This window comes from Notamacropus eugenii, chromosome 1, assembly GCF_028372415.1.
Source record: "Notamacropus eugenii isolate mMacEug1 chromosome 1, mMacEug1.pri_v2, whole genome shotgun sequence".
Lineage (NCBI taxonomy): Eukaryota > Metazoa > Chordata > Mammalia > Diprotodontia > Macropodidae > Notamacropus > Notamacropus eugenii.
The window spans coordinates 595,350,458-595,369,651 of NC_092872.1; the positions used below are offsets into that span (position 1 = coordinate 595,350,458).

The 19,194-nt window shown below is 35.3% G+C and overlaps 1 protein-coding gene across 3 annotated transcripts in view; it reads left to right on the top strand.

Moving 5' to 3' along the window:
* Positions 1-19,194, top strand: part of CFAP61 (cilia and flagella associated protein 61) — a 343,664-nt gene that overhangs the window by 29,674 nt on the left and 294,796 nt on the right. For all 3 annotated transcript variants that reach the window (XM_072634555.1, XM_072634556.1, XM_072634557.1), the window contains 2 exons: positions 2,988-3,120; positions 18,702-18,861. In XM_072634555.1, coding sequence (XP_072490656.1) covers positions 2,988-3,120; positions 18,702-18,861 — 293 coding nt within the window. The remainder of the gene's footprint in view (positions 1-2,987; positions 3,121-18,701; positions 18,862-19,194) is intronic.

Genomic DNA, 19,194 nt, shown 5'->3' on the forward strand with positions numbered 1-19,194 from the left:
ACTCTGCTCTGGGACCAAGCTTGTTGTTTTATTTAACTCTAACTAACTCTAAACTATTCCTAACCCTAACCCTAAATCCTCCAGTTATATACTGTATTTGGTTTTCCTTTTTAAATTTTTTTTCTTTTACATTCTTGTAGTCATTATGCAATATTGCTTTCTTGGTTCTTCATTCTGAATCAGTTCATATAAGTCTTCTCATGCTTTTCTGAATTCTCTATATTTATCATTTCTTATGATGTAGTAATATTCCATTACATTCATGTGCCTAAATTCATTTAGCTATTCCTCAGTCAATGGGCATCTGCCTTATTTCTAATGCTTTGGTACCACAAAAAGTTATTCCTCTCATCCTGAAGAAATTATTCATGCTGTAGAGGCACCTTGGTGGTGGAGCAGAGAGAATGCTAAAACCAGAGTCATGAAGGCCCAAATTCAAATGTAGTCTTAGACATTGCTGTTTAACTTTGGGCAAGTCACTTAGACCTCTTTCTGCCTCAGTTTCCTCATCTGTAAAATGAGGATAAGAATAATGCCTGCTTTCCAGGTAGGCACTGGAAATAAAATAAAATAATATTTGTAAAGCACTCTGCAAACCATAAAGCACTATCTAAGTGCTAGATATTATTATAATTATTACTGTGAATATGCTGAGTAACCCATAATTCCTTCTTTTCTTTTTAATCCCAACTAAATTTTCCAACAAAATCTTCATCATTCTCCCTTATACCCATCTTTATATTGAAGCCCTTGAGCATTAAAGCATTACATTGATTTATTTTGGAGGAAGTTGGGAAATGCCTTATAGAATTTCTTTACTACTTCATTTTCTGTAATAGCCAAATTTCTAACTGAAGAAGAGGTTTTGAATGCTGTTAGACTCCTTTCATGTGGCAAAGCACTTGGTGCTAGTTCTTTTCCATTTGTGATTTACAAGGCAAGGGGGTTGACTGCTCATGCAAAAGCTGATTGAAATCTTCTGGGTTATGTGGCAAGAAGAGATTATTCCCCGGGAGTCAAGGATGCCCCCATTGTCCATCTCTGTAAAGGCTGTCCATCTGATGCATAAAGTGCAGCTGTGTCTCCTTGTCTATCATGAGTATAGTAAAGTAAGATGATTGAATGTTTCATGAAAGAATGTTTCTTGTTGCCCTTTGGCTGGTTGTGAAACCACCTTTTCTATCTTTTTCATTTGTCTTTACATGGAAAACCTGTGAGATATCTTTTCTTTTAGCTGTAACATCCTCTTGTTTTCTTATTTGATTTATAATTAGAATATAGTTGTTTTTTTTAGTAGTGTATCAAATCCTTGTGCAAAAGAACCCATGTGTAGAGTACCAAGAATTAAACAAGTGATTCTCAGCACCATCTACCTCCTTTTCCACTATTCCACTATGGTCACTATGGAATCAGAAGGGGTCTACTTGGTCTAAGTGACTGTGTTTATCTGAATTACAAAATCCCGTTCTGATGCCATATTATGGAATGGAAGTGAACCTAAGTCTTCAAAATTATGCTGATGGTAAATGAGCAAGCTATAGCATAATCTGCCATGTTATGGAAAGACTTCAAGAAGGGCCACAGGCACAAACTGTGTCTTTTCAAAGACCAGCCTTGCTCCTTCTAGAGAGGTTCATCACTAGTAGACTGACCATTAGTTGATGAATTCTTTGACCACAGAAATCCGTGAAACAAAGAAAAATATAAAATAGCCTTCAGTAAATCAATCAGTTAATCAGGGAGCACTTATTAAGCACCTGCTTTGTACCAGGTACTGTACAAGGAGAAACATGAAACAGTCCCTTCCTTCAAAGAGCTCATAGTCTGTTAGGGGAAACAAGTGTGTACATTGGCATCCACAAAATGTATGCTAAGTAAGTACAAGGTAATTGGGTAAGAAGGGCTCTTATAGTAGGCAGCCCCAGGAGAGACTTCCGGTGGAAGGAGGTCCTTGAGCTGAGCTTTGAAGAAACAAGAGATCCCAGGAGTTGGAGGTGATGAGGGCATGCATTTCAGGTTTTGGGAGTATCCAATACAAAGGCACAGAGGTGAGGGTGAGAGAGAGAGAGAGAGAGAGAGAGAGAGAGAGAGAGAGAGACAGACAGACAGAGAGACAGACAGAGACAGACAGACAGAGACAGAGACAGACAGACAGACAGAGAAAGAGACAGAGAGATAGAGATAGACAGAGAGAGAGAAGAGAGGAGAGGAGAGGAGAGGAGAAAAGAAGAGAAGAGAAGAGAAGAGAAGAGAAGAGAAGAGAAGAGAAGAGAAGAGAAGAGAAGAGAAGAGAAGAGAAGAGAAGAGAAGAGAAGAGGAGTGAATTTGGCTACACTTCAGAGTATAGGACTGGAAATAATGTATCATAAGGTTAGAAAGGTGCCAGGTTATAAGCGGCTTTAAAAGCCAAAAGAGCCTTCCATCTAGAAAACTTAGGGTAGTCTACCAAGTGATGAGAGATGGCATCCAAGGGCAACACTGATTTAGACTATGGACACTGAAGACCATTATATAGAAATAATTAAGAAGTGATTTTTTTTTTCAGGCATTCTGTTTCTTTTTGTGTATCAAGAAAATGGTCATCTAATACTAGTTGTTTCTTCTAGACATACTAAAATATTTTTGACTCTTATTTGTCTCCTTGCATATTACATTTTACACATAATACATAGTATGTTAGACTATAAGCTCCTTGAGGGCAAGGACTTCCTTTTGCTTTTCTTTGTATCCCCAGTGCTTAGCACCAGTGCCAGTTATTCAACATGATCTTAATAAATGTTTATTGATTGAATAAATGTATTTCAAAAAAACAAACTGCTGAATTCTTATAATAATCATTTTTCTTGTTTCTTCCTAAATTTTGTACAGCCAAGTGAAATAGAGAGTTGAGCACATACGGCCTTCATTTTCCTGGGTGGCTGCAATCTAGCTAATATAGAAATGAATCATTGTTAAGGTTACTCCATTTAAATGATTTTCTGTTATAGGGTGGAAGACCATGATGATCTTATGCCAATTTTTATGCGTCATGACACTTCTCTGAGAGAAATTTATGGTGAATACTTCCTTGCTGAATTGATAGAGGCCCAAGATGAAGAGAATTACTGTGTTATATGTGAGGTGAGTAAATAATTTGTTTGGGGATTTACTCCGCTTCAAACAAAATGCATGATTTTATTGTTATTTCTTACCTATCTTACCCCAGCCCCACCCAGCATTTGGACTTTTCTTGACAACTGTTTTCTTTATTCTGCCTCCCTCTCTTCTGACACCTTGAAGATGTTGCTACAATTTCTATACCCCTCATTCCCCCCCCCCCCCCCCCCCACTACTTATCTTAATGGTTTTCTGTTCCAATTTTTGGGAAGTTGTTCTGCACTGGGTCTGACTCAGGATAATACCCTGGTAGTTTAGTTCACTGTTGGGGAAAGAAAGGGAGACCTTCATAGGTCATTAAACAGTAAAATATAGATTTACTTAGCCATAACAGAAGTATATTCAGCAAGCATAGACGTTGAGCATACGTTAATAGGTTACCTTAGCAGGTACCTTCACAGTTGAGTGAAACTCCCTGAATTACCCATCATGATCCACAGCCATGCATCAGTGTGTTCCTGCAGCTCTTCATGGCAGCTTTGTACTCAGATGATGAGCAAGTAACATCAACAATGTGAGCCTGTAAGTTCCCTGAGCCAATCACATTTCAAGGAATTTCTCAATACCTTTTTAGGGAAAATTAGCCTAACTTTAATGGGGGAAGGAGTTAGGAAAGAAGGAAGGAGACAATGCCTACTTATTAAGTGCCTGCTGTATTCCTTCCCTCCCCTCCCTTTCCCTCCCCTCCCCTCATCCTCAAATTACATGTGACAGAAAACTGAGGCAAACAGAGTTTGAGTGATTTGCTCAGAGTTACACAGCTAGTCTGTGTCTGAGATATGATTTGAACTCAAGTCTTCCCAGTTCCAGGCCCTATCCAGCACTCTATCCATTGTAGCTACTTCTAGAATCTTGCTTCTACCACATAAACTAACTGAGATTCAGGGTACACATAGTTTCTTTATTTTCTCACATCAAGTGGGGAGAAGAAAAGTTCCAAATTATGATAATGGATCATAAATCCTCATTTATGCCAGGCAAAACTCTAGTAAGCTTGGACAACGGGTAGGATCTCCAAAGGAAATACAGCACCTTAATGCTATCCCGTTCATGAGTTTGTCTACTAAAATGTTGGGTGCTGTTTTCAAAATGCACTTACAAATAGTGATTTAACAAACTACCTCTTTCCAACCCCTTTTAAAGTTGGATATATAATCAGAGTCAATTATTTTTGGGATTGGAATGAGTGGCTAGTGGCAGGAGAAATTTTCTAAGTAACAAAATAAACTGGTTAAAGATTTTAAAACCCTAGAGTTGCTGGTGAATTTATAGTGAGAGTTCATCTGTTGCAGAAAAATAATTGTACCACCACATAGGATTGCTATGCTATGCTTTAAGAGTCTGAGGAAAGTGAAGAAATTATTTTAAATTAATTAAACACCTCTCCAAGAGGTTTGTTATTGACTCTGGGTTGTTATGAGTGCCGATTAAAGAATATGTCTGGCAGTATCGTTAATGAAAGCCTCATGCTGATGGTCTCAAGGAATAAGACAAGAGAGTAATCTAAATTGTTAGCTAAAATTCTGCTCTTACTCTATATAATAAAGGACATTATTTTCTAAAGGCTTGCTCTCTTGTCTTATTCCCTTTAAAATAAGTCTAGATTGCTGGCTGTTTTGACTATGAGGGATTAATATTTTGAATGACTATGATGCTTATCCTTTGCATATTATCAGCAATAAATATTTATTGAGCTCCTTTTTGCCCAGCCCCGTACAACAGTATTTAGTGATAATATCTCTACTCATGCTGAGACTATCAGAAATTCTCATTTTGTTACAAGTGAACCTTTGACTCTCATTTGCAAAAGAGAGAACCCACATCAATTATCTTTAGAAAGATTAGAAATAGAAATCTAGCAGTTTTGCTTATGGGATGTTTTATGTTTCAGATTTCTTAATGTTTTTACATAATTGTTAAAGAAGGAAGATCTATTTTAAACTATTTTCCTGATCTTGCAATCATAAATGTTCTCAGTACTATGATATTTAAATACTGATTATAAAGCTAAGGTCCTGTCATGTAACTGTGGAATGTACAAAGAGCCATGAGCATCAGTTTCTAAATGTGAAAACTGTCTCCATGTTCTGAAATATTGCATTAAAACCTTTTTCCCCCAAATTATTTGTATTTTCTATAATGCAGGAACTAATAATAATAATACCAAAACTCAATGATTTTCTGCTGGTGAACCCCTTCCTATAACATTTTACCATCTCTAGCTCTTTGTAGACGAATAGTAAAGAAATGGGGACTAGGGGAGAGTCCAGGAAGTGTTTGGACACAACAGTACCCCTTGAAAATACTTTACTCTTATAGAAATGGCCAAAACATAGTTTTACACGGTGAGAAGAAAACTGGTTTTAGGAAGAATAAAGAATTTCTGTTGATGCCTTGAAAGGTTCTTTTGTTCAAACTATTTTCAGCTAATTTAAAGTCAGGCTGTTGTAGAAATCATTGTGTTCTATTGTAGGAAGGAGATAGATTTAGCTAATTTAGTTAATTAATGTTTGTAGGGAAAGATACAAGGTCCACTCCACTCAAATTTTTAACTGTCACACCGTATATTTTATAACTTATATAGCCTGACAATTGCAGTTTTCTAAAAAGCCAAAGGATAAGAAATCCTTCAAGTCTCTCAGTCAAGAGTCTTTAAAGTGATACTAATTAGTCCATCTTAAATTTTGTGAATCATTTAGTGTGTAGAAATGCACCATTTCTGAGGGGAAATGGATGGTAGAAAGTAGTAGGAGTGCATCTGTATCCCACATCAGGCTGGCGTTTATGGGACTGCAGCTCTTTTCAGGTTCAAGAGTAACACCACAACAGATGACCTGCCCATCTGTCTTTCTGAACCTTCCCCCTGATCCTAACTGCATTTCCTTAAGTTAACAGTTTTGGGTAAACACCAGATGACAATAGATGACAGAGCAAAACTGAAGCTAGTGGAGTAGACCAAGTCCCTGTCCCTCAAAACCTGCCCCATGGCAGTTGGGGAACCCTGCTGTGTAAATTCCCTTTATGCCATCCTCATACCAAGGGGACATCCTTGCCTAGCTTACAGGATTCTGAATCGGAATATGGCTCCCACCTGTCAGTGGCTTCCTAGGACAGGCTTTGAGTGATTGGCTTGCTGTAATTCACTTGACACAACTTTATTCCGTCATCCATTGTCATCTGGTGTTTACCCAAAACTGCTATCTTAAGGAGGGGCAGTTAGCAGCAGAGGAAGGTTCAGAGAGACAGATGGGCAGAGCATCTGTTTTGGCATTGATTAGGGGGAGGGATTGAATGGTCAGAGGGTGCCCTACTGATCTGGGGGATAGAGAGGTCTTGCCAGATGGGGGATGCCCAATGGTTTGGAGGTTGTTCAGCTAATCAGAAAGTGTCTGACCAGTTGGACCCAAGCTGGGTGTATAAAGGAAGGACAGATTCCCTGAAATACTGTTATTCATTTAGATACATTGATATTAAAGGTTCCTAGGACATAATCAAAACTAATAATATCTGTGTGTTCAAATTATGTTCTTGCACTTTCAGTAAAAGGCCACACTCACAAACAGAAATCTCACTTTTAGAGTTCATACCGTGTCTGCCAATGAGATTAAAGAAGAAAAGAGTCTGGCCCTAAAATAAAGTAGTTGCAGACGTTTATGTCATTTAAAAAAGCCAAAGTAGACCTTGAAAAATCAACCATAAAGACATTTTTCCTTAAATGTCTCAGGATCATAAAATTATAAGCAGTATAATGACCTTCCTCAAGATGTAAGAAAATATTGGTGCTTTTGGTTATTCCTGTAAATTCACATTTGAGTATAGTGTTCAGTTCAGAACAGATGTTTAAAGGACATCCAATTGGAATAAATAGTTTTTATATTAATTGTAAAGTATATTTGGTCATATGTTATCATTATGTCCTATTTTGATGTTATATGAAGTTATGATGATGATATAACAGGTTGTAGAATTGAAAATGTTATATCTTTATTCCTAATAGCAAAACACATTTTTTTCATTTTCATTAGGATGTGAGATCCATGCCATTTGAAATCAAATTCTAAACACAATAAACCATTAGTGTAATAGCACATTCCTAACAGCGATCTTATAAATAATACATTCTTCTCATACACTTTGCAGCTCAATAGGAAGCCAGGAAAAGGTATTTCAGGCCATCATAGTTTAGCCTCACCAGTGTTGTTGTAGATTGGAAAGACACCTCCATGTGAACCAAGATAGATGCCAATTTTCCCTGCCGAGAATGAAGCTGGCAACCTCTTTCTGCACATATGGTAGATGGATTGGTTAATCAGCCTCTGCTGAGCCTTGGGCCTAAAATTACATAGAAGCCAGACAACTGCAGCGACTCAGCTTTTGTTCATGGGCGCAAACAAGACAAACAATCACTTGTTATTTGGAAAAAAATTAAAATGTTTATTTTGGATTTTTATTAAAGTGTCGATGGCTTTATAAAACAGCTGTGTAAATCCAGCCTTTTATAGCAAGTATCATTTTGGGGGTAGAACAGTAAAGAAGGCATACATGTATAGAGAAAGAGGGATGTTTGAAAAAAACTTCAGCATATTTCAGCATTAGAGCAAAACAAATGTATTCTCTGACATTTGTTATTTTATCAAGAAATTATTGAGGGCAACATTTTTTAGTGCCTAATGATTTATTTCTCTGTATTTTAAAAAATTTTAATATAAATTTGGTGTGAGTCATTGCTTCATTAGTGTTCGAATAAGTCTTAGCATTTCCATGATAGTTCACTTGTGGAAAAATGTGTTGCTTGGCTTAACTCTAAAAATTATTGATGGTAATCACTGATTTTTCTTTTTTGCTCTTCCTTAATGGAACAGTATTATATGGAAATAAAACATAGTCTTTTGAAGCACAAGGACCCAGAAGCATTCTATGTATTTATTTCTAATAATAATAATTTCTAATGAAGTCAATCACCTAGTTTTTGCTTAACAATTTAATAATCATAACAATGATTTTTTTCAGTTACATAAATGTCAAGCCACTTTATGGTAAACCTTTATTTCTTTTTTTGTTGATATCTTTTATCTACTAATGATACACAAAACCACTTTAGTCGAAATGATAGGGATAGGAGCAGGACCTATGATTTAACTGACAGAGGCAACTTTAAGTGGGAAAACTCACTCTATCAATACCTTTTCTTTTATCCCTATCAATGCCAATTCCTTTTCTTATAGTTTTGGAGAGTTGTCTAAGGCACTGAAAGTTTACGTGGGAAAGGACTTGAACATGAGTCTTCCTGGACCATGACCAGTCTTTATTTACCATGCCATAGGTAGATAAATGACAGGGAATTACAGCCATAGCACTTTTCCAATATAGCACTATAGTTATAAATTATTGTGGATTTATCATTTTCTGTTAATAATAACAGTTAAAATCCTTAAAGCCTGATGTTTTAACAAGATTGGGAATAGTTCTCAAAGATCTTGTGTGTTGCTCAAAATTTTAGTGGGATAAAAAATATATATTTTTAAACCTTAGTTTGAAGGCTGGTTTTTCCATTTCTAGTGAAATGCTAGGATAAGTGAACTATTTAAAAGAATATCCATACTGTTGTATTAATTGTACTTATATTAATCCTCATATTTTTCTTACCACAACCCCTATATCACTTCTCAAAAAAAAAAAAATTCAAGACTTCCTATGGAGTCAATCTATTATTTTTTGTGCAGATATTATGTTTCACAAAATTAGTAAATGATCGGCTTCTCTTTTAAACTCCAAATTTCACTAAGGTTTTAGGGAATAGAATGATGGTGGATGATAGTACAATGGAACAAGCACAGGATAAAATGATAATATGAAACAGGAGGACAAAAGAAACAGGGGAGAGGGGATGGTACAGGCCATGTTAAGTCTTAGTGATACCTCATCCACTCTCTGAAAACATCTTTTCAGTATCTAGATTATTGTTTGAAGTTAATTGTTTTACAGTATTTTAGTGCCCCGTGATTGGATGCCAAATGGCCATTTGCTTTTACCACAAGCTTGGGGTTGCCCTGTGACCAAAGTGCTGAGAGAAGTAGGCACATGTTTGTTATGGGAAATTCCAAATCCACATCCTGAACTATAAGGTGTTTTGGAGTACTTCTTGAGCCACCCCAATGATGTAAGTTTGGACTAGGACAGTTTCCATGAAGTCCCAGCTAAAATCTCACCTTCTACAGGAAGCCCTTCCTAATCCCTCTTAATTCTAGTGCCTTCCCTCTGTTGATTATTTCTTATTTATCCTGTATGTAGCCTGTTTGTATGCAGTTGTTTGCATATTGGCTCTCCTCTAGGCAAAAGTTTGCCTTTCTTTGTATCCCTAGGATTTAGCACAGGACCTGGCACGTAATAGGCCTTTAAGAAATGCTTATTGACTGACTGAGTTACAAACCCAGAATTTCAGTTTCCCGCAGCATCAGAGATGTTATATATTACTTGAATTCACAGAAAGGTAGTCTAAACCATACTTAAAAACATTTCCTATGGGACTTTTTGGGACACAAATAATATCATACATGTATATTGCATATTAGAGTATATTTACCGAATTGATTTGAAATTGAAAGATACAATATTAAAACTCCAAAGGGGCTAAACCAACTACTGTAGAAAGGTTTGAAATCTCAGTTTTCCAATACCCTTAGCCCCTTCTTTAAAGATCTACTTATCAAGAGGACAAATGTGTCTAGAAACTGTCCACAGAGGAAGGCTATCAAGCATCTCTACTTCTCCCTTTCCTGCTCACTGCCACCATATTAAAGTCATAAAAGGGAAAGAGGCAGCCTGTTGTATCACATGATGGATGATGATTTGGTTTGAATCATTAATGCATGGAATAGATAACATACCACTGAAAAAATTAATTATAGATTATTTATATTATATTTATACAGAAATATAATATTAATGTTATATAAGATATGATATTATAGATAATTTTGGACCAGATTGAGTAATTTTCTATAAGTTAAAAAAAATACATGGGACATCAGAAGAAAGAAATGCTAACTTTGACTCACCTAGGCACATTATCATAAAATTCCAGAATAATAAAAACAAAGGAAAAAACTATTTAGTTTTTGAGAACATTTCCATCCTTTTGCTGCTGCTATTCTGTTCTCTAAACTAGACCACTAGAGAGCATGCCTGGGAGAGGCTAAGCCAATCCTTTCTGAACTACCTGGAAACATATTTCTTGATCCAGGCCATTTTCTGCTGAATGAGTACCACCTCCACCCTTGCTTTCTACCTCTTTCTCTGAGAATTGTAATCAAATTAACACTACTATTGCTTCTGGAAAGGACATGTTAAGTAAATATCCTTTTATTTCCATTTCCTTCCCTGTGATTTCCCAGACCAAAATGCCTTTCAATGACTAACCCTTCCCAAAATGTACTGTCTCATATAAGTTCCTTGAAGCAGACTGGACTTCAACATCACATATTCTGGAACCATGGCCATATTGTATGGCAAAAACAAAACAAAAATCTATAACTGCAGAGATTCCCTAGAAACATTGGCAGAGGAGATGCAAACTGGTTTAACAATACGTGACTAACAAAAATAATATATTTTAAACCTGTTATTACTATTAGGTAACAACTCTTTAATAATCCAAGGAAAAGTTTAAGAGAGAGAAGGTGAAAGAGGGAGGGGAGGAAGGGAGGTAGGCAGGGAGAAAGAGAGACAGAGAGAGAGAGATTGTAAAGGTAAAAGCAGAAGTAAATGAGAGTGACCAATTGAATTGAGGGGTAAAACCAGGACCTTTTTTTTTAAACTTTTTGGAAATTACAAAGTTTCCTTTTATGACCCCAAGACCCTTCCTGATGAAAACATCCATTTTTTTAATCCCATTATTCTACCACTGTTGGTTGTGTGCCATGGAACACTATGGTCTCCAAAGAATCAAAAGTGGGTGTTAATCAAAGGGCAATAATAGTACATGACAAATAATGGACCACAAAGAACTGGAATAGAAAATATTATCAAGGAAATGTATATTTGAAAAAGATGGAGATTATGTTAATACTTAAATGGATATATGAATATTGATTGATTGGATATCTTCAAAAACAAAAATCACAGACCAATTTCTCTAATGAAAATTGATGCAAAAATATTTAATACAATATTAGTTAAAGACGACTTAAGCCTTAAGATTATTCACTATTACCAAACTGTGTTTATACTGGACATATATGTATGGTTGAACACCAGAAAAACTATCAATATAAAAAAATTTAAAAATAAAAAAACTGAAAATATATATCAATACTTGAATGGATATAAGAGGATTGATGGATTGATTTTATATTATTTGATCAAACTGATTTGGATATTAACTCCAAAGTGTGATTCACAACTCATCTGTGCCAACATACTGGAGACTTTTTTGTACCCTCCTGACAGCTGGAAAATATGAGGAGAAGACTCATGTTGTCCACATATCACCTCTCACCCTCATCACATGATCAGTTTATCTTCTTTTCCTATCAATTGTGTCTATTTTTATTATATTAATCGTTTCAGAAAAAAGCATATAAAATTCCACATGTATTCATAGTTTTTAAAAAACACAAAGAAGAATAGGTATTGAGTGATTCTTTCCTCTGCACAATAAAAAAATCTTCAGCCAGCCAATGTAATATTCAATGGAGAAACATTAGAAGCAGTTCCATTAAAAACTAAGCAAGTAAAATAGCAAGGCTGCTCACTTTGCTTTTATTTGACATAGCATTATAAATCCTAGCAATTAAAATAAACCAGGCAAACTGTATTAGAAGAATTAACGCTGGAAATGAAAAGATCAACTTATCATTATTTACAGATGACACGAGAATGTATTTAGACAATCCAACTGCTCCAACAAAAAAAATTAATGGAGACCGTAAATGAAATCATCTGAATTCTTACTTATTAGTAATTATTAGTAATAAAGATCAAGAAAACATAACAAAAAAGTAACTCCTTTTATAATGACAGAAACTACCAAATTTTTTGGAATAGTTTACCAAGGGATACCAAAGACCTATACACATAAGTATATATTACATGTGTATTTTAAAAACATGTATATATGCATATATATTATACACACATATATGTACTACTACATATGTTTTATATACATATACATCCATGTATTTTTATATATGTGTAATACATACATGCCTGAAATAAAATGCCATAAATAAATGAAGTAACAGTCAATGTTCATGGAAGGATTGAATTGATATATAGTAAAAATGATAACTCTTCACAAATGTATATATGTTTCATGCAGTACCAATCTGAATGTTATGTGAATTTTTTATCAAATTAGTCAGAATCATAATAGAAAAGCAAATAGGCAAGAACTTCAAAGGATATGCTGAAGAGAAAAGCTGATGAAAATGGTCTTAATCCTCATGGGTTTAATTATAAACTGATTATCAAAACTGATACCAGCAACTCAGAACCTACTTTCCCTAGAACTGGTAGTTCTGGGCTTTGCAGCACTGACACATCCAGTTTGCAACCCCTGGCAGGCTTTTGCTTCATGCTGGCTGTTGAGGCCTAACTATAGGAAAGGAGGAGAAAATGTGGTGCAGGAGTGGGTTTTGATAAGCCTTTGTTGTCATGTTTGTCTTCTAGTATGGCCTTGCTGCCCGTAATTTGGGAGGTAGCAGAAGGGAGCTGAGTGAGCTCAGGGTCAGTGCATGTCTGTTCCTGTTTTGTTTTTTTTTCTTCTGTTTAACCTTCTTTTGTATTCTGGGTAGTATTTCTACCCAGGATTTCCTAGTCCATGGAAATGGCCGAAGTTGCTTTATCTTTGCACCATAATTTCTGTTTTGGAGATTTTTGAGAGGTTGTAGGGATCAAAGAAAATGTCTAGTCTATTTTCTTGTTGATTATATGACCCAGAAGTCCTTTCTGTTTCAGTGTCAAACATAAACTAGCAGGGCTGGTGGCATCCTAAGTTAGGCCCAGCCCAGAACATTGGTAATGAACTCTTCTCTATCCATAGACCTGAAAGATAACATTACTGCCTTGCTTTTTAAATTTATGATCCAGGGGTGTTCTGGAGCCAGCTCAAACTAGGTCATTAAGAGTTAATAGGTAAATTTTTGTTGTAAGCAGTGACACTGCAGAAATCAGCAAATGCTACTAATCAGGACTTGATTTATTATTTTGTTGCTGTCTAGACTTAAGAAAGTAATGGAAAAACTTTTAATAATTCAAATTAAACTTACAAGTATGTTGTGCATACATTCTTCCCCCCTCCCCACCCCAAGAGATCCACTTGTTAAACCTTCCCCAGCACAACCCTGGATGTTACCCTTTGTTTCTAAACATAAAGTCCTCACTCAATTAGCTGAAATTTGGAGGCTTACTAAACACTAGATTCATTTGTTTCTGTATTTTGTATACCTAATCTGCTCCACTGATGGACTCTCTATTTTTCAAACAGTATCAATTTGTTTTGATGAGTACTGCATAGTTCTGTTACTGATAACAACCCCCACCCCTCACTGTTTTCCAATACTTTCTTTGAGCTTCTTGATCTTTTGTACCTCTATATGAATTTCATTATTATTTTTCCTATTTCTACCAAGTAATCTTTTGGTTGTTTAATTGACATGGCAGTATGAATTAAATTAATTTAGGTAGGATTGTCATTTTTGTTATATTAGCAAGGCCTACCCATGAGCAATTAATATTTTTCCAATTAGATCAATATTTCTATAAAGTTTTCATAGAATTTTTTCCCCTTTTGATCTATGAATGACACAATCTTTTTCTGTTCCCTTATTCTTCTGTCTTTCTTACCTCCCTTCTGATCACAGATTTTTTTATTCTTTCTTTACTTTTAATCTACCTGTTTACATTCACCATCAACTTTTAGAAGATTTTAGCAAGAGCAGTTGGTACAAAACATTCTGTCCCAAACTGGAAACACATTTTCCCTTGCACACACAAATTCCCTGGAGGGGGTGGGTTGTGTGTGTGTGGGGGGGCGGGGATAGACTCAGAGGACAGTGGTTGTGAGGCTCACTTATAGATGTGGCCAAGAGGTACCTCTTGACTCCTAGCCCTGAAAACTCCTTTCTCACCTCAGAGATTCCTCTTGAAGTTCCCCCTAGGTGTTGGACTCCTGTGGTCAGTGGTTTTTTTTTTTTGAGTCCATAGCTGGTAATTCTCTCTATCACAAGGGGTCACCACCCTTGAGTGACTAAATTTCCATATTAGTCTACAGACACTGTTGTCATCCTCCTCTACCTCTGGCATCTAGTTCTGCCACCTCCAGTAGTTTTTGCCACTGCCTACCTGTGGAACCTCTGTATCATCTGAACTTACCATGAAATGTCTGGGTACTCTCATCTCAAAATACTCATTCCCCTAAAAATCTGGAAGGAATAGACACAAAAGAAATGGAGGCACCATGACAGTTGGGTGGGTGGGGGAATGCTGCCAGCTGCCCCTCCTTCCACTCGGTAGCTCAAACATTTTTGTCTCACTTGACAGCAGGAAGGAAAATAGTGAGAGATGGGTGGGTCATTGATTTTGTATGCACAATCAATTCTGACTCAACACTTCCTGAACCATTGGTTCTTCAAGCTCTGCAACCAGTTAGGATACTTTATGTCACCACATATCACAAACCTCCAGTCACACATGGCTAGAAACAGGCTTTCATTCTACATGTTGAATTGGAACCAAGCAGGGAATATCCACATATGCTTTGTAAAACTCATCAAGAAGGGCATATCTGATCCTCTGATATGTATACAAAATTAAAACTAGGGAAAGGATTAATTATTTAACAAATCTACTTGGGAAAATTGGTTGGCAATCTGACAGGAAAGAAATATAAATTCATATTTCATCATATACCCCAGTGAATTCAAGCTTCATGAAAGACTTAAATGCTAACAAATTATAAAAATATGGAAGAAAATAAAATAAAATATTTCAGTTCTTCAATTCCAAAATAGAAGACATTAGAGATAAATTAAATAGTTAAATTAGAAATTAGATATTAGTTAAATTAGAAATTTGGAAATTAAATATCAGATAAATTAGTAGAGATAAGTGTATGCGACTACACAGAGATAAAATTTCTTTGTATAACAAAAATGAGAAAATAAGTTGGGAAAATATTTACAAAAAAATGGGCAGGTAGGTGGCATAGTAGATAGAGAGCTGGGCCTGGAGTCAGGAGAACTTTTCTTCCTGAATTAAATTCTGGCCCCAGACGTTTATTAGTTGTATGACCCTGGACAAGTCACTCATCCCTTTTTGCCTCAGTTTCCTCATCTGTAAAATGAGCTGGAGAAGAAAATGGTAAATCATCTAATATCTTTGCCAAGAAGACCCCAAAAGGGGGTTTGATGAAGAGTCAGACATGACTCAAAACAACTAAAAGTAACAATATGACAGATAAATACTTGACATCTGAAATATATAAGAAGTATTAAAAAGTCATAATGCTGAATTATAGTCCAGGATGAATAATCAAGGGATAAAAAAGAGACAATTTGTTTTTAAGTTTTATTTTTTGTTATTCTGAGCTTGATGAATACCAAAAATCATGAATATTTCCATATGAAAAGAGAATTGCATATGAAAACGTATATCTTTGTTTTGTACAGATTGCTTTTTCAAGTAGTAATAATTATGATAGCTAATATGCATGTAGTTCTTTAAGGTTTGCAAAGCAATTTACACTTGTCACCTCATTTGATCCTCAACAAGACCCTGTGAGGTAGCTGCTGTTAAAACTCCCATTTTACAGAAGACAAAACAGGCTGACGTGCTCCCAGTCCCAATAGTTGATGTCTGAGGGAGGATTCAAATTCAGGTGTTCCTGACTCCAAATCCCATCCTTTATCCACTATGCCACCCAGCTGCCTCTGTATAAGTATATACTAAATTCAACATGTTAGCTTCATAGCTATCTTGTACTGAACTTCCTTCTCTTCTCTTCTGTGTATGTTTTAAATGTATCAGTGCCCCTTTCTTTCTTTTAGTTTCAGTATCACTATCCCCCTTTTCTCACTTCCCACTCCTGATTATAAAACAAAACCCACCCTTGCCTTCTTGAAAAAACAACAACCAAGCAGAGTCAAGCAAAACAGATCCACACACTAGATCCATCTAAAAATATATGTCTAATTCTAAACTTTAGTCTAACATCTCTCCAAGAGGGTGGGTAGCATGCTTCTTCATTGGTCCTCTTGAGTTGTGGTTGGCTACTATATTGATCAGAGATCTTAAGTCTTTCATAGTTGTTTTTCTTTCCTGAGCAGTATCATATAAATTGTTCTCCTGGTTCTGCTCACTCCACTCTGCTTCAATTAATACAGATCTTCCCAGGTTTTTGTGAAGGCATCCTTTTCATTATTTCTTACAGCACAACATTCCATTCCATTTTTGTATCATAAAATATTTTTGTACATATGGGTCCTTTTTCTTTAATATCTTTGGATACATATGCTTAGTCATGGTGTAAGTGGGTCAAAGGGAATGCAGTTTTTTTTAACTTTGAGGATATAATTCCAAATTGTTTTCCAAAACATCTTATTAATTTTCAACTTTATCAACAATGCATCAGTGGTCCTGTCCTTTCACAAGGCCTCCAATAGTTGTCCTTTTTCTTTTTTCTTTTTGGTGAGCTTTGACAATCTGATGAGTCTGTGGTGGTTTCTCAGAGTTGTGTTATTTTGTGTTATTTAATGATTTGAAGCATCTTTTTCTTGTTTGTTGATAGCTTGGATCTCCCTCACCCACTCCCTATCCCCGTCCCGAGAGCTACCTGTTTATATCATTTGGCCATTTTTCTAATTGTTAATATTTAATCAGTTTTTTATATATCTCGGACCTTCATCAGAGAAATGGTGCAAGTTTTTCCCCCAGTTAATTGCTTCCATTCTAATTTTAAGTGCATTGATTTTGTTTGCACGAGCTTTTAATATGTAATCAAATTGTACAGTTTGTCTTGTTATCTTCTTTATCCTTTGTTTTGTTAAGAATTCTTACCCTATCTATAGTTGCAAAAGGTATTTCCTTCTTATTGTTTTAATGTATTTGTGATGTGACTTTTCATATCTAGTTCATGTATGCATTTGGAGCTTATTTTGGTATGTGTTAAACCTGATTTCTGTTAAGTTGCTTTCCAGTTTTCCCAGCACCTAATTTAATGAATTAATGAATGAACCCTTACCCTGGTAGTTGAGGTTTTGATATTGATTTACTACCATGCTTCTACATTCATTTAGCTATATATCTTGTGTGTCTAATCTATCCCACTGATCATCTTTTCCATTTTTATTTTTATCATTACAAAATAGTTTTGATTGTTACTGGTTATATAGTTTGAGATATGACATAGTTCTAGATCTAGTACTATTTTACAAATTAAAAACATTCCTTTTGGGATCCTCTATCCTTTATTTTTCAAGATGAATTTTGTTATTATTTTTATGGAGGCAGATAGTTTTCAAAAGAGAAAATTTTTGTTCTATTTAATTTATTTTTTTCCATAATCCCAGGGAAAAGGTGCTCTACATTAATAATTTTTTCAGAGAGATACACATTAAAGTAATTTTGTTATATAATTTCTTGCTTGTCAGATTGCCAGAAATAATTTTAAAAATTGAAATTCAGTATTTTTGTTCATGTGAAGAAACAGATACAACCATGTATTGCTAATAAAACCACACACTTATAGAATCTTTTTGAATGACAACTTGGTGCTGTCTAAAATAAATTATACAATGATTGTATCTTTTGATCATACCTTTGGAAATATACCTGGAAAATGTTATCAAAACAAACGAAAACACTGTCTGTTTAAACATCATATGCAGTAGCAAAAAATTGGAAGTTACCTAAATGTACAACAATAGAGGAAAGGCTAATAAACTGTGGTATTGAAATGGGATGGATTGCTACAATATAATTAATATCAACAAGTATGAGGATTAGAGATACCTGGTGAGATTTTTATGATTATGTATATATATGTATATATATGTATATATATATGAATCAAAAGTAGAATATATCTTAACTATGATCATATGAGAAGAAAAATGAATGGGAATAGACAAAGAATATTGATGAGGTCTTAGAAGGACTGAAAAAAACTCTTATATGATACATGTTGCAAATAATTTAAATGTAAATGGTTACTAAGAAAGTTTAGTGATTGAATTGGATATTCAATATTAATTGTTTAATAATACATTCATTTATTTTAAGGTGAGAAGGCACTCACTACTTCCTGAGACAGTCCATTATTATTTTCGGTTGTTTTCATTGCTAGGACTTATTATATTTAGCCTAAATTTGCCTCTTGATGACATACGAGTCTTAGTTTGAGATCTAACCTGATTTTTTTGAGATTCTCTAGATTGGAACAGATTTATCCTTTTAAGTCTCTTTTTCCTTCTTTTTAATGTTTACATGTGCAGCATCATGACTTTGAGATTCGAAAAGGTAATCTTATAATTTGGCTGTTTCAGGATAAAGGCACTGCTGTGGGGTTCATGAGTGTGTGTTCAAAAGTGAACATGGAACTACTACATCAGTGCTTTGACTTGGGACCTTTCCATGGACTTTGCAAACCTCATCCTCATGATATTTTGGAACCAGAGAGGACGCCCAGTGTTCAGCAAGTTGAAAGTACAGTTGAATGTGATGTGAATGCTTGTGTGTCTGTGTGTCTTCATCTATATGTGTGTCTGTATTTACGTTTAGGCACACATATATGCTAGCATTTATGTAGTACTTAAAGGTTTTTCAAAAGAAATATTATTTCATTTTATCCTCATAATAACCCTGGGAAATAGGTACTATTACTATTCCCATTTTACAGATGAGGAAACTGAGGCAGTCAGAGGCTAAGTGACTTGCTCAGGGTCACGTAGCTAGGAAATATCTGAGCCTGAATTTGAATACAGGTCTTCCTGACTCCAGATTCAGCACTCTATCCACTGCACCAACTAGTTGCTGAAA